The sequence below is a fragment of the Mobula hypostoma genome, chromosome 6 (assembly GCF_963921235.1).
Source record: "Mobula hypostoma chromosome 6, sMobHyp1.1, whole genome shotgun sequence".
Classification (NCBI taxonomy): Eukaryota; Metazoa; Chordata; class Chondrichthyes; order Myliobatiformes; family Myliobatidae; genus Mobula; species Mobula hypostoma.
This window is the reverse complement of record NC_086102.1, coordinates 38,144,142-38,157,746: the sequence shown is the minus strand read 5'-3', so window position 1 is coordinate 38,157,746 and position 13,605 is coordinate 38,144,142. Positions and strand designations below refer to the sequence as shown.

Sequence of the window (13,605 nt, the reverse complement as noted above, 5' to 3'; positions counted from 1 at the left end):
CCCTCTTAAACTGCATGGTGAATTATGATTACTGCCGCCTAATGGTTCCTTTACCTTATGTGCGCTAATGAAATCTGATTCGTTACACAACACCCAATTGAGAATTGCCTTTTCTCTAGTAGTGGGCTCAACCACAAGATGCTCTAAAAGCCATCTCCTAGGCATTCTATAAATTCCTTCTCCTGGGATCCAGCATCAACCTGATTTTCCTAATCTACCTGCATATTGAAATCCTCATTGTAACACTGCCCTTATAACATGCCTTTTCTATCTCCCGCCACATCCTGACTGTTGTTCAATGGCCTGGATATAACTCCCACTAGAATCGTTTTATCCTTGCATTTTTTCCAAGGGTAAATGATGATTGTCCCTCATAATCCTCCAGTTCAGCTGCATTCCAGCCATTGCCATTTCAAAATGATTCAATTAACCCTCCAAATATATTACTATTTTATTGTAATACTGCCCTATAAACTATAGTTTTCATTTTGAAAAATCTCTTTAAAACCTTAAGGTATATGTATTCTGGCAAGCAACCAAAGAAAATTGGTCAAGTAAGGAAGTAAACAATTATGTTCTCTTGCTGTTTTATTTATTTTCTTTTTTTTGGAATTTGCAGTAATTAACAGATTAATAAATAAATGCACGCGTAGAATAAAATGCATATTGCCATTCAGTTCACTGCAAAAGTCACTGGAGGACTGTTGCTTATTTTTCCCTGGGAACCAATTAATTCCTTGAGATAATTGATTTTCTTATTGAGCTTTATCATTTGCAATCAGTATCCAGTTTGTTTGGTTCTGTATGACTCGGCTGCAGGTAAGTACTGAGATACAGTTGTCTTTCATTACTCAGCTCTACTTGAAAGGAATGCCTTGGTCGACAAGCCCAGTCAGCGTGCACTATGTTACGGAATACACAATGATCATTCTGTTTGTGGCTCGTATGTAGGTCACCCATCCGGTTGAGAAAAAAACAAGCATTTGCTCCATATTTAAACTGTGCATAAAGTTTGACATTGACCTCAATTTATTCTTATTCAAGAAGGCTTCAGAAACTTGTTGGGTGCAAGTATCTTGCAGGCCATACCTGACTTTGGATAAAGACAACTAGCAACTTTTAATTATCTAACCACTGGGAGATGCACAAGGGCTGTCAGACACACTGTCTGATTTTTAATTATTCAATAGGGAAATATTCTGCTATGACTTCTTGACAGAGAGGCAGAATTTGTGTTCTCCCCAATTTATAGCACTATACAATGTTAAATCCTATTCCCAGTGCTGCTATATTTGCATGGAATTTTTTATAAGTGTAATTAGCACTCATTTGTAACATTTATAACATTATTGTGGAGCATTACATGCACATAAATGAAGTTAAAAATGGAGTCACAAGAATTATAATCTGGTGTAAAAAAACACACAATGCTAGAAGGATTCAGCAGGTCAGGCAGAGGGATAGCCAATATTGGAGACTGAAACTTGCATTAGAACCAAAAAATAAAGATTGAGATACAACTAGGGATAAATAGTTGAAGAGTTATTATTTTTTCTTGTGAAAATTCACAACAGTGGTAACAGATTAATATTCAACTATCTTGAAAATCCAGATAGTCCGTCACCAACTGAGGGCACTAGAATAATGGAGTTTGAGTGTATTGAATATCCCCACTTAAACTGGATGATGCCAATCAAAATGTAACAAACTTATGTTTGCAGTTAAAAGCACATAAGAGGAAAGTTAATGCTTTTTAATATAATTTATTAATTCATTCAATCTGTTTGTAGTTAAGGATATCTTCAAGAAAGCAAACATTTGCACAGTTGGAGCACAAAAATGTTTCTCTCAGAACAGGTTTGAAGATTCAGAACATCCGGTGTAAGCTTTCATAACAAGGAGGTTTTTTTTTCCTTTTTATATACAGACTGTGGAAACCAGCTAGCCATTAGAAGACGGATTGTCAATGGTAATGATGCAGTGATCGGTGAATGGCCTTGGCAAGTCAGTCTCCACTTTGCGACCTTGGGGCATACTTGTGGAGCAACTCTGATAAATAATTGGTGGCTTCTGTCTGCCTCACATTGTTTCCAAAACGCAGAATCGTACAGGTAAGTGCGAGGGCAAATGTTGCCAGAAAAAAAAGAAATATCTGCACCGCTGTCATGTGTTCAGATGGTCAGTTTATCTGCATGGAAATGGCGTTGTGGATAACCACTATTTTACTGTATTTGCTGCAAAGCCCAGGATTTAGGAAAAATGAAAGTTAATGAAAATCAGGGACTTATCCTGTGGATGATGAAATCCAGGATCCACAGAGTGTCCATGTGGCATGGCATTGAATAGTGTGTAATGCATGTCTAGATGCCAATTCTTGGGTTATCAGTGGCATGTGAATGGTCCATGGAGGCCCCACATGCAGAGCTAGTCTCTCATTATACCTATGAAATCTGCTTTCATAGGGGGTTTCTTTGAGCAGGTCCAGGGTGAGTCACAGCAAGGTCCTTGCTATGGTGATCTCAGGACTGCATCCCCCCACTGATCTGACTCCCAAACTGACCACTGTCCATGCTCCCGAATACATGCCATTGCAACTTCGCCTTTCACCCTTCATCTCCGGCCCTAGTACCCCAACATCTTGTCACAAAGCCTGTTCACCAATGCCTACCCCATAGCACCCAAATGAGATCCTCCAAGTCTTCCCTCATCCCAGATCTGTCACTGACTCCAGGCTTGCCAGCGACCCATCCACCACAGACCCTGCTCTGGTCTTTCCTGATTATATTGGCAGCTGTCTCATTGGCTGTGCCTGTTGGAGAGCTCAGACTTCTGAAGGCGGATTGGTAGCAATGGCTCCCACGACACTGAATTTTCCAATGACATGCTTCAACCAGAATATTCTAGGCCATCTCTAAAAGGAAATCTTCTTTTCAGTTTTGAAATCATTAGTACTTTTATTGAAAAACATAAGCTTAAATATCATTCACAGTATGGTAGCATCAATGTGTTGCACCGTTACCTCAGGAATTCTGGCATTTTCCTTTAAGACCATGTCCCCATGGTCACTGTTGAACAGACCTGGAGACCTATGCTGGGTTTCAGAGACAATGAAGGACCTTTTCCTCTTTATCTAAGGCGTTGAGCGCAGCAACAGAAAATTAGAAAATTGGTGTATGACATCCCTGTCATCCCATAGTTTATAAAGAGTTATCCATGAACATACGTGGCTCCCAGCGGTGATTGCAGGTAGATACGACTTCAGTCTACACCACCTGGGTTCAACTGTTGCCATCATCTCCTGAAATGATAAACTGCCAATGGGCCTTAATGTAAAAGATATTGCAATACTGCTAGCAAGATTCTGAATTTAGGTTAATGAGTTATCTGCGTGTATTTTGGGTGAGGCCAGCACTGGGCAAAGCAAGTGCTGGATTATTGACCACTGTAAGTCCTGCTTTGTCTTATGCAAAAACAGGTAAATCTTGACAACATTATCATTAAGATGTAAATGTAACATATTCAATTTTTATTTTGGATATTCTTCTATATTTTATCACAGTCCATATTTAGTTAAAAAAAAGAAATAGATAAAGATGCATCCTATTGATTTTTTCATGCAAAATGATTTATTGAAACGTTTTTATGTCCCCTAATATTGTGAAAGTTCTTAGATATGAAATGCAAGTTCTGTTTACTGTTGTATAGTAACTAGTAACTGCAGATCTAATTAATAGTAAACCAGTGTATAACCAATGTTAACTTAAAACAGCTGAGCAAACCGTTTCCTGCTGTTTCAAATTGCAGACAAGTTATAATTGTACACTTCATTCAAAATCTTTGACCATTCATTGGTCTACTAAATACCATCAAGAAAAACTTACGTTCTGAGCTTCAATTCTGCAGGTCAAGTAAAAAGTCTTTAAAAATAAGCTTTGGTCCCAGTAACCATAGTTTAAACTTTGTGGTCCCTTGGGAAATCAGGCTGTGATCATCCGGGAAAGATGATCAGAGCTCAGCTTCCCACAGCCCAGTCCACTTGTAAAATATCCACATGAATTTTCATAAGCAAATGCATCATGGGGCTTTTGGCTTGTTTTTCTGCTAACTCACTTATAACGACCATCATCAAGATGTTAAGAGGAATTAGTGTGGGAAGATTGACATTAAGCAGTCTGACGCAGAGAAATTATTGTAGAGGAAACAGCTGGTGCTAAGAGGTTGCACTTATCTTAAACTAGCTTGATCTGGTTGTCAGTGAAAGTTAGAAGAACAGTGATTTTTTAAAAAAACGATCCAAGAAGCCGGCCTTACTTTTGGATTGTTCAGAGGGTTGAAAATTTGGTACTCTGCACAAAGGAACGGAGTGTCATTTAAACAAATATTAGAATCATTAAGGACCATTATTTTGTCGATATTTAATTTAACTTAGCCTACACGATAAAGGAAATGATTAAATCGATATTGATGTTCATTTATTCATGTACTTTTGGAAAAGGGTAAGATGAAAAGATGTGTCCATTTATCCTTTTTAAGATACTGTATATTACTACACTTAATGTCTCAGATTAATGCACTTGGGATTTCAATGTCATATTAGATGTTATATTAACTTGTTCCATGTTATAATGTCCTTGAATCTGTGTTGCTATTCTTCTTCTGCATGAAGCGAGGCCGCCTCATTCTTCCTGTATACTTCATATACGCCTTTTGGTACTGGTCCTTAACCATGAAAAATAGTCTTCTGTTAACCGCTGTCTTTTTGTTCATAATTTTTAAACCTGTATCATGCCACCCTATTGAAAATAGCCTATATTTTAAGTCTAGGTTTATATTTGTATTTCCTTATAAACAGCTCCCTAATGAATCAGTACTGTACCTGCTGCTGCCTTAATGCCTTCTTTATATAGTGGAATGCAAAGCGACAAATATAACCTTAAATTGATTTCACGTAGATTCCATAAGACGTAGGAGCAGAATTAGACCACTTGGCCTATCGAGTCTGCTCCGCCATTCAATCAGGGCTGATCATTTTTTTCCCTCCTCAGCCCCATTCCCCAGCCTTCTCCACCAATCTTTGATGCCGTGTCTACTCAAGAACCTACCAAGCTCTGCCTTAAATACACCCAACAGCCCGACCTGGCACCCACACCGGCCTGTGGTAATAAATTCCACAAATTCACCACCCTCTGATGAAAGAAATTCCTCCGCATCTTTGTTTTAAATTGACGCTCCTCTATCCTGAAACTGTGGCTTCTTGTCCTAGATTCCCCCACCATGGGAAACTTCCTTTCCATACCTACTCTGTCTAGGCCTTTCAACATTCGAAAGATTTCAATGCGTTCCCCTCTCATCCTTCTCATGCATGGAATGCTCCACAATAATGTTATAAATGTTACAAATGAGTGCTAATTACACTTATCAAAAATATAGTAGCACCAGGAATAGGACTTAACATTGTATAGTGCTATAAAATGGGGAGAACACACATTCTGCCTCTCTGTCAAGAAGAAGTCATAGCAGAATATTTCCCAATTGAATAATTAAAAATCAGACAGTGTGTCTGACTTTGCTGCTCTTGTGCATCTCCTAGTGGTTAGATAATTAAAAGTTGCTGGTTGTCTTTATCCAAAGTCAGGTATGGCCTGCAAGATACTTGCACCCAACAAGTTTCTGAAACCTTCTTGAATAAGAATAAATTGAGGTCAATGTCAAACTTTATGTACAGTTTAATTTATGATTTTTAAATTTTTTTTATACCTCGTTGTTACTTTAGCAATTTATTCCATGGCCTTTTGCACTTGCAGTGTAGCTTTAATGAATGCTCAAATTGTTCTCCTTCTGCTAAATAGCCAGTCTTCCCACTCAAAGCTTTCACTTTACAATAAAGATAAAAAGTGCTACTTTTACCTTCCAGACTAACTTAGCAATTGAGTTAGAAAAGTCTGGATATAATGCAAAAGAAGGACAACTTGACACTAAACTTTACCTGCCTATATTTTAAAACTCTATTTTTGAATTTTCATGTTGACTTTTCCATTATTTCTTTAATTCTGTTTCCACAACACATCCATTTTACCCTGTTCTGTCTATTCTCTTCCAGCCTTATATATAGTAATATTTCCTCATTTGGCAAAGTGAAAGCAAAAGCCAACATCTGGAAGTTTAATATCATTAGAACCCACCCTCCTCTGTGACTAGGGCAGGTTTGATGAGTATTTCGTGGTAACACACGTCATTGATAATAAATTGGATTCTAAAAACTTTAACTTACTTACCATAAAATGTCAGTATTTTTTGGCCTCCATCTCAACTTCCAACTCCGTCAGGAACTCTAAAGTACAGCTGTTGTGAAATCCGGCTGTTTTGCTCTAACTCCAACGCTGGCAAATTGCGTCTTCGAAAGTTCACCACATTCTATTTTCCTGCAATGGATAACAACACCACCTAGTGCTCAATAAATAAGACAAGCACAGTAACTATTTATGTACAATCAATGGTTGAGAATTTTGTTTCATTAGTACTTGCCTTCTGCTTGCCACAAATCCCCTTAAGACTACAAAGTGACGTTCTTGGTAACATGCAGATCTGGGGGCAAATCACACTAGTGCTCTACCGATCTGGGTGCTAGTACACTTCACGTGACCATTACACAGACCCGGGAGATCATGATGTTAACCAGTGATGCTTTGGGGCTTATAGCTCCTGCTGATGCTCCTTACCTTTCCAGACCAATACACTGTACGTCCAGTAAGAGTTAGGACCCATTGCTTATGCTAGTTAAGGGATCATTCACTACATAGATTAGTTTCTTGTTCTAGAATGTTGTTTTTTTGGTAAAATTCTGAAAGGAAGTTTTTCTCATGACTTCAAAGTTTCTGAACAAATCCATTGACATGGCAGTTAAGAAGGCATGTGGTGCATTGGCCTTAATTAGAGTTGAGAGTGGTTGAGTGTAGCAGCTGTGAGGTAATACTGCAACTCTGTAAAACTCTGGTTAGACCACACTTGGTGTATAGTGTTCAATTCTGGCTGCCTCATAATCAAAAGAATGTGGAAGCTTTAGAGAGGGTGCAGAGGAGGTTTATCAGAATGTTGCCTGGATTACAGAGCATGTCTTATGAAGAAAGGATGAGTGAGCTGGGGCTTTTCTCTTTGGAGTGAAGGAGAATGAGAAGTGACGTAATGTAGAAGATGATAAGAGGCATAGGTAGACAGAATGGCCAGAGCCTTTTTCCCAGGGCAGCAATGGCCAGTACCAGAGGACGTGTTTTTAAAGTGAACGGAGGGTTGTTTAGGGGAGATGTCAGGGAGGTTTTATTACAGAGAGTGTTGTATGAGCATGGAAAGCATTGTCAGGTGGTAGAGGCTGATTCATTCTAGTCATTTATGAGATTGATGGGCTTATTGATGGAAGAAAATTGGATGGCTATGAGCCATGTAGGAAGGGATGGTGAGATTAATTACGGAGAAGGTTTATATGTTAGCACAACATGATGGGCCGTAGGGCCTATACTCTGTTTGTACCCTTTTATATTTCATGTGATTGTCTAGTTGCTATGTGGAAGATGTTTGACCTACATGGTACGTAGGGAATCAGTATGATCATTATCATGTCTTTAACCTCTTTTCACATTGCAGTCAGGACTTTGAGGCAATCCTTTTGAAGCTGCATCCTCCATGAAGCTAGCTGGAATGTCCTCATTAGAGAACACTTCCAAAGCTGCATCTGCAAATCCAGGAGGTTCCTGTCCCTCTTCTATCATTTCAGTGAATGACTGAAGCTGTCACAGTCCCAGTACACCTTCCCTATAAAGTGAAAATGCTGACATTCAATTTCCACCTATTGTTAGCAACAATATGATGAAGATTGTAGATGTTGCTAGTGCTTGTTTACTTCCTGCTAAGAGGACAGAGACCAACTTTGTATGATCCCAGAGCTTATATAAACAAGCACCAATCAGCTTTCCCCGGGCTGTCTGTTTTGAAAACTTTTAACTGACTCAATCATCTAGTTCAGGAGGAGGTGAGAGCAGTAGTGGAGGAGATGAGAGCCTGTAAGGTGGTGGGAATGAAGCAACAGGGAGCTTGGACAAGATGGGAGAATGCGGTTGAGAGGAAAGTGACCTGGGCTGATCTTTGGAAAGCCGAACCACACCGCATCCAATTTCTCATCCAGGCAGTGTACGATGTGCTTCCAAGCCCATCAAACCTGCACACATGGGGCGAGGCAGAGTCATCTGCGTGCCCACTGTGCTCCAAGCGAGGAACCCTGGAGCACATCCTCAGCAGCTGTGCAAGGGCACTTGGTGAGGGACGGTACAGGTGGAGGCATGATCAGGTTCTGAAGACCATCGCTGAAGCCGTCAGCACAGGGGTTGAGTGGGCGAAGCGGTCCCGACCCTCCAAGCAGACCATTGCCTTTGTCAGAGCTGGGGAGCAGCCAATACCTGCCAAAAGAACATCTGCAGGTATTCTGACCTCTGCTAGGGACTGGCAGCTGTTGGTGGACCTCGAACGGCAGCTGAAGTTCCCCAACCATATCGCAGCCATCACCCTGCAACCAGACATTGTCCTAGTGTCTGAGTCTACTAAGCAAGTGGTGCTGCTGGTTCTGACAGTCCCATGGGAAGATAGCCTGGAAGAGGCCTTTGAAAGGAAGCTCTCCAAGTACGCAGGACTGGTCAGCAACTGTCAGCAGGCTGAATGGAGAGCGAGGTGTCTCCCAGTGGAGGTTGGTTTTGGGGATTCATAGCCTGCTCTCTAGTTAGAGCCTTCAGCATTTTGGGCATCAAGGGAGAGAGGAAGAGGAGAGCCATCCGCAGTACCACCGATGCGGCAGAGAGGGCCTCAAGATGGCTGCGGCTCAAAAGAGGGGAGCCATGGAGTCATAAGTAGCTAGCCATCTGGACACAAGCTGGGGTCTGATCAGCCCCGGCTGGGTCACCTGGAGGAGGTTGTATGATGTTGAAAGACCCAAAACACCCGATGATTCCAGGAACATCACTGAAGATGTGTCCAGAAGCATCAATAAATGTATGTACACAGCAGAATGGGCCAAGTGGCCTAATCTACTCCTATGTCTTATGGTCTAAACCATTCCCATTTCTTTTAGAAATATTACAAATGGTTCTTCAATCTAAATTCCTGTCTAACTGTTCCTTGTCCTTTGAGGCTTCAATTTCCACAAGGGTTACATCCCATTCTCTTGAGCTCATTGCTGCTATATTTGTTGACTACTTGGTTTCCCCTGCCTTTAGCCTCGACAGGCCTCACACACGGTCACAGCAAAAAACCATCTCATTCCTACAAATTACCACTTAGTCCTGCTATCGTTACTCTGTCTGTTCAAAGTTAATCTGTGTCACCATATACAACCCTGGCATTTGTTTTCTTGTGGGCATACTCAGTAAGTCCAAGAACTGTAATAGAATCAGTGAACTTCTGCACACAACCGGGCAGACAAACAACCACTGTGCAATAGACAACAAACTTTGCAAATACAAAAGAGAGAACATAAATAAATAAACAAACAATAAATATCGAGAATCTGAGATGAGTCCTTGAAAGTGAGTCCATAGGTTGTGGATTGCCTTCATGCTGCAATCTCCTGTCAGAATCTTTCAAATCAAAGCCTCTCAAGTACCAGCAAAATATTCTTTATGTGTGTCCCAAATTTATTCCATATGACCATAGCTTATTACTCCATCTCAAGTCCACTTGACATGGTTAACCACAAACATCCATACTCAATACCCTTCTTCTATTACAAGCTAGGAAACAAATTGCTGGACGAGCTCAGTGGGTCGAGCAGCATCTGTAGAGGCAAAAGGATGGTTGATATTTTGGCTTGAGACCCTACATCAGGTCAGGATGTAGAGGGAAGATAGCCAATATAAAGAAATAGCCAACATAAAAGTTCAGCTGAGGTAGGACCTACAGTATACATGCCTGCCTCCCTCTCACCTCTTCATGCTGGCCATCTTCCCTCTACATGCTGATCCATTGCAGGATCACAAACATCCCTTTGTTTCTACAGATGTTGCTTGACCCACTGAGTTCAGACAGATGTTTCCTTTTGCTCCAGATTCCAGCATTTGCAATCTTTTGTCTCACCCTTTTTTACTGTCTGCTTAATTAGGGCAGTTCAAGTTGGGTTTCGTTTATAACTAAATTTTCTGCATTTTTTCATTTGAACTGTCCCCTTGGAAGGTTCATTCTTTCGTCCAGCCATTTTTCTACAGTGCCACGTCATCCACAAGGGTATAATCATCTTATGATTCCTCTTATTCATGAGGACCATTATTGGCAGGCTCAGAGCCTCATATTATGCAATGCCCTCCCAGTTCCCTTTCCAGCTTCCTGATCTTTTCAAGATGTTCCTTGAAATTCAATTCTCTATCAAATTTAATGTCACTCTTCTGATATCTTCTTTAGTAAACTCCTACATTTGCCTCTTTTATGCACTTTAGGAGATTGTAATACACTAATTGCAGGTTTGTGATTTTACAAAGTGGATATACAGAAAGTCAAATATTCTTCAAAATCTGGCTAGAATAGTACAGATAACTTCACGTCCAAATGAAACTTTTTTTCAGAAAGATTTTTTTTTCAAATCTTTGATCAATTCTATCTTCTCCTCTTCAAAATATAATCTTTATAAAGGAAGTCAGTGCAAGTTTACACATCAAAGCCTTACCACAACTTGACATGCGAATTAAGAATTAACCATGGTTTTGACAGACATGTATCTTCCTTTCCATTTTAATATTTGTTCTTAATATCCTAATATACAAAGCAGATGAAGTATACATATTCATGAAGAATGAAAAACATCTCATCACTTTTTTTCAGTACTGCACTAAAGAGCTTGTGGCAATAAAGATAACTTGAGCATCTTTTATTTTTTATGGCAGGTACTCCGATCGACAGTTATGGACTGTGTACATTGGAATGCATTCACTTACCTTTACTGATTCTGGCATAGAGAGGCGACTTATCAAGCGGATGATAATTCATGAACAATTTGACAATATCACAATGGATTATGATATAGCATTGCTTGAACTTTCAGCACCTGTAAGATACACTAGTTACATCCAACCAGTGTGCCTTCCATCACCTTTACATGTGTTTCCAGCAAATCAAAGATGCTATGTTACTGGCTGGGGCTTACTACAGGAGGGTGGTAAGTTAGTTATATTTGAACCTATGTCTAAGAAATAATTTTCATTACATACACATCTATAACATTCTCTGTGTTCAAATTACATTTACAGCTAAAGTCAATTAGTGGAAAAATTGGTGTGGCAATTATTTGTCCAGCTCCTACAATACAAGAAGAATTTTCAAAATAATTTTGTGTGCAACTTGCTTGACTTTAAAACCCAAATCCTTTCACGTTATCCCAGATTACTGGGAATGAAAGTTAGATTCCTTCACTATTTCCCATTCCCGTTTCCCCTCTCAACCTTTTCCTTACCTGCCCATCAGTTCTGTCTGGTGCTCCTCCCCCTTCCCTTTCTTCCATGGTCTTCTACCCTCTCCTATCAGATTCCGCCTTCTCCAGCCCTTTATCTCTTTCACTCATCAACTTCCCAACTCTTTACCTCACCCCTCCCCTTCTCCCGGTTTCAGCTATCACCTACCACCTTGTACTTCTTCCTCCCCTCCCCCCACCTTCTTACTCCGACTTATCATCCTTTTTTTTCCAGTCGTGAAGAAGGGTCTCGGCCCAAAATGTTGACTGTTTATCCATTTCCATAGATGTTGCCTGACCCACTGAGTTCCGTCAGCATTTTTTGTGTCTGTTGCTTTAGATCTAAGGAAATGTATTTGTTTTCAAACCTATGCTGTGTTTGCTGTGGAATGAACCTGATTTGATGAGGGAGCTTAAGGTAAAGGAACCTTTAGGAGATAGTGATCATAATATGATGTCAGTGCAGCAACAGCTGGAGTTTCTGGGAGCATTTCAGGTGTCACAGGACCTCGTCGATTGGGAGGGATACGGTCCTGAGGAGTGCACCTGGATCCCCCGCTCCTTCATCTTAGACCCCTCCCTCATCCGAGACTTCCATCGCTGCCATACAAGTGGCTTCAAAAGAAGGACTCCATTCAATCACAGTTCACTCACTGCCAATCCATCCACATAAATACAGGCTTCGCTGCATAAGGACAGGAGGAGAAACTTTTCTTTGGCCTCTCACTGGCTTGTCAATGCAGAGCTGCTTGGCATCTCTTCACCGGAAGTAACTAAAACATGTCGCAACCTCTTGACTTTATTCCTCTACAATTCACAGCAGATGAATTGTTTCTCATGTTGTTTTCTTGGCTGTGGTGTGTCTGCACTCCTTCAGTTTGGTGGAACCAGTTAATTAAATTTCTGAAGTCAGTTTCAAAAACAGTTGAAGGTCCTGATCCCTGCTTATGGATGAATATGCAAAGATGTGAGCATGGAAACAAAGCAGACTGCAAATGCTGGGATCTGAAGATGCTTACAGACCCCCTGAGTTCCTCCAACAGTTTTTTTTTGCCCAGCGATCTAAGCAGCCTTGCTCAATCTCTGCCAACACCTCAGAAGCTGCACAGAAGTGGAAGGGAAAGGGAAAAGGTTTGTGACTGCACAGGGGTACTGGGGACCCCTGCCTCGGTGGCGCGTATCCAGTATTCGCTGGACGGTGTAAGCTGGGTAATTGTCGATGACCCGGGTGGGTGGAGGGGGTTCAGCAGGAGGGCACAAAGGGCTGACAGACACAGGTTCCAGTTGGGAGATGTAGAACGTGGGATGAATGCGCATGGATTTGGGTAGTTTGAGTTTGACCGCCGAGGGTTGATGTCACAGGATAGAATACTCCCAAAGGAGAAGCAGCATTCTAAAGGAAGAATGAGGGAACCATAGCTTCAAGGACAGTCAAAGGCAGCACGAAAGTAAAAGAGGATATGTAGAGGATTGAGAAACTTCTAAAAACCAACACAAGGCAACTAAAAAGGCAATAAGGAGAGAAAAGATGAAATATAAAGGTAAGCTATCCCAATGATATTAAAGAAGATATCAGAAGTTTTTTCAAGATATATAATGAGTAAAGAGAGGAAAGAGTGGATATTGGACTGTGGGAAAATGTCACTGGAGAGGTAGTAATGAAAGGCAAAGATATGGTAGATAATTCACTAAGTATTGTGCATCAGTCTTCACTGTGGAAGACACCAGCAGTTAGGCCAGAAATTGGAGAGTGTCAGGGGGCAGAAGTGAGTGTAGTTGTTTTTACTAAGAAGGTGCTTGGGAAGCTGACAGGTATGAAGGTAGATAAGTCAGCTGAACCAGATGGGCTATGCCTCAGATTTCTGTAAGAGGTGGCTAAAGAGATTGTGGAGTCATTAGTGGTGATCTTTCAAGAATCACTAGATTCTGGAATAGTTCCAGGTGTTTGAAAATTTGCAAATGCCACTCCACTCCTTAAGAAGGGATGGAGTCAAAAGATGGGAAATTATAGGCCAGTTGGCCTGACTTCAGTGATTGGGAGGATGTTGGAGTCCATTATTAAGGATGAGGTTTTGGGGTATTTGGAGGTACAAGATAAAATAGGCCAGAGTCAGCACGGTTTTTATAAG

General features: G+C 40.8%; 1 protein-coding gene across 1 annotated transcript in view; it reads left to right on the top strand.

Annotated features, from left to right (window-relative positions):
• LOC134347776 (suppressor of tumorigenicity 14 protein-like) overlaps window positions 1-13,605 on the top strand; it is a 60,580-nt gene that overhangs the window by 23,800 nt on the left and 23,175 nt on the right. The window contains exons 10-11 of the mRNA XM_063050181.1: window positions 1,928-2,111; window positions 10,914-11,185. Coding sequence (XP_062906251.1) covers window positions 1,928-2,111; window positions 10,914-11,185 — 456 coding nt within the window. The remainder of the gene's footprint in view (window positions 1-1,927; window positions 2,112-10,913; window positions 11,186-13,605) is intronic.